This window comes from Schistocerca americana, chromosome 6 (genome assembly GCF_021461395.2).
Source record: "Schistocerca americana isolate TAMUIC-IGC-003095 chromosome 6, iqSchAmer2.1, whole genome shotgun sequence".
NCBI lineage: Eukaryota > Metazoa > Arthropoda > Insecta > Orthoptera > Acrididae > Schistocerca > Schistocerca americana.
The window spans coordinates 286,216,731-286,217,782 of NC_060124.1; the positions used below are offsets into that span (position 1 = coordinate 286,216,731).

The 1,052-nt window shown below is 49.5% G+C and overlaps 1 protein-coding gene across 1 annotated transcript; it reads left to right on the forward strand.

The window, feature by feature from the left end:
- Positions 1 to 274: 274 nt before the first annotated feature.
- LOC124620094 lies at positions 275 to 793 on the forward strand. Its single transcript, XM_047146762.1, has one exon. The coding sequence runs from the start codon at positions 275 to 277 to the stop codon at positions 791 to 793; it is 519 nt and encodes a 172-aa protein (XP_047002718.1).
- The last annotated feature ends 259 nt before the right edge of the window (positions 794 to 1,052 follow it).

A 1,052-nucleotide genomic window follows, 5' to 3' on the forward strand; every position in this document is an offset into this window, starting at 1 on the left:
CTGCAGCTCTGGCCAGTCTGCTGACACAGCTGGCCTCTGCTGGTATCACGAGCGTTTTGGCCCAGACGCTGTGAACTGCAGAGAACCCTACTCTTGTCAACTAAACACAAATGGCCACCTGTACTAGGTGTGCCTAGTTGCTCCTCAGTCTTCTAGAGCTGTTGGTCCATGACACTCACTGCACACACCATCCCTGACTGACACCAGCTCTAAATTTCCTATCTTTCCAAGGTTTCTTGTATGTGACATTGGTGCCATCTCAGGCATCCTCCTGATGGTAGTGAATAACACTACCATCGACACTGACAGTACACTTCATTGTTTCCTCGCCCTTGGTCTGCAACGATACCTGCCCTGGATCTTCACTGTCACCAACTTCACTGACCCTATTATCAGAGCAAACTTCATTGGGGACTGCTACCTGCTTCCTGACATTGCCAGCTGGCACCTCATTGACAGTGATACGAGCAGATCAACAAAGTGTACCACTTATTTCACTGTTTTCTTTGATGTGAAGTGGGGGGCATATTCTGGCCCATTTGCTGACCTCCTAGTACAGTTTCCTGTGCTCATACATCAGTCGAGCACACCTCTCGAGGCCCGCCATTCAACTATCCACTACATCAACACCAGCCCCAGGCCACCTGTCTTCCACGAGCCATGGGTCCTAGTACCACACAAAATCAAGATCGCCAAGGCCGAGTTTTATGAGATGCTTGCTGCTGGCATGCTGCATCCTTCAAAGAACCTTACCGAGAAGAAGTGTAGCTCCTGGCGACAAAACAGCGATTAGCAGAAGTTAAGACACTGTGCCATCTCTGACCAGTATCCCGTATCGCTCCTACACAGCTATAACAGCGGTCTGGCTGGGGCTACAATTACCAACACAATCATTCACGCCAAGGCTTTCACCCAGAGTCTGATCAAACCAAAGCATATCCAGAAGACCGGGATCACCACGCCATTTGGTCTCTATGAGAGTGCCTTCATGACTTTTGGCCTCTGTAATGCTGCCCAAATGGTGAAGCATTTCTTGGACAGCATTTTGCAAG

Coding starts and splice junctions, on each gene's coding strand:
- LOC124620094 (XM_047146762.1), top strand. CDS start 275: ATGGTAGTGAATAACACTACCATCGACACTGACAGTACACTTCATTGT.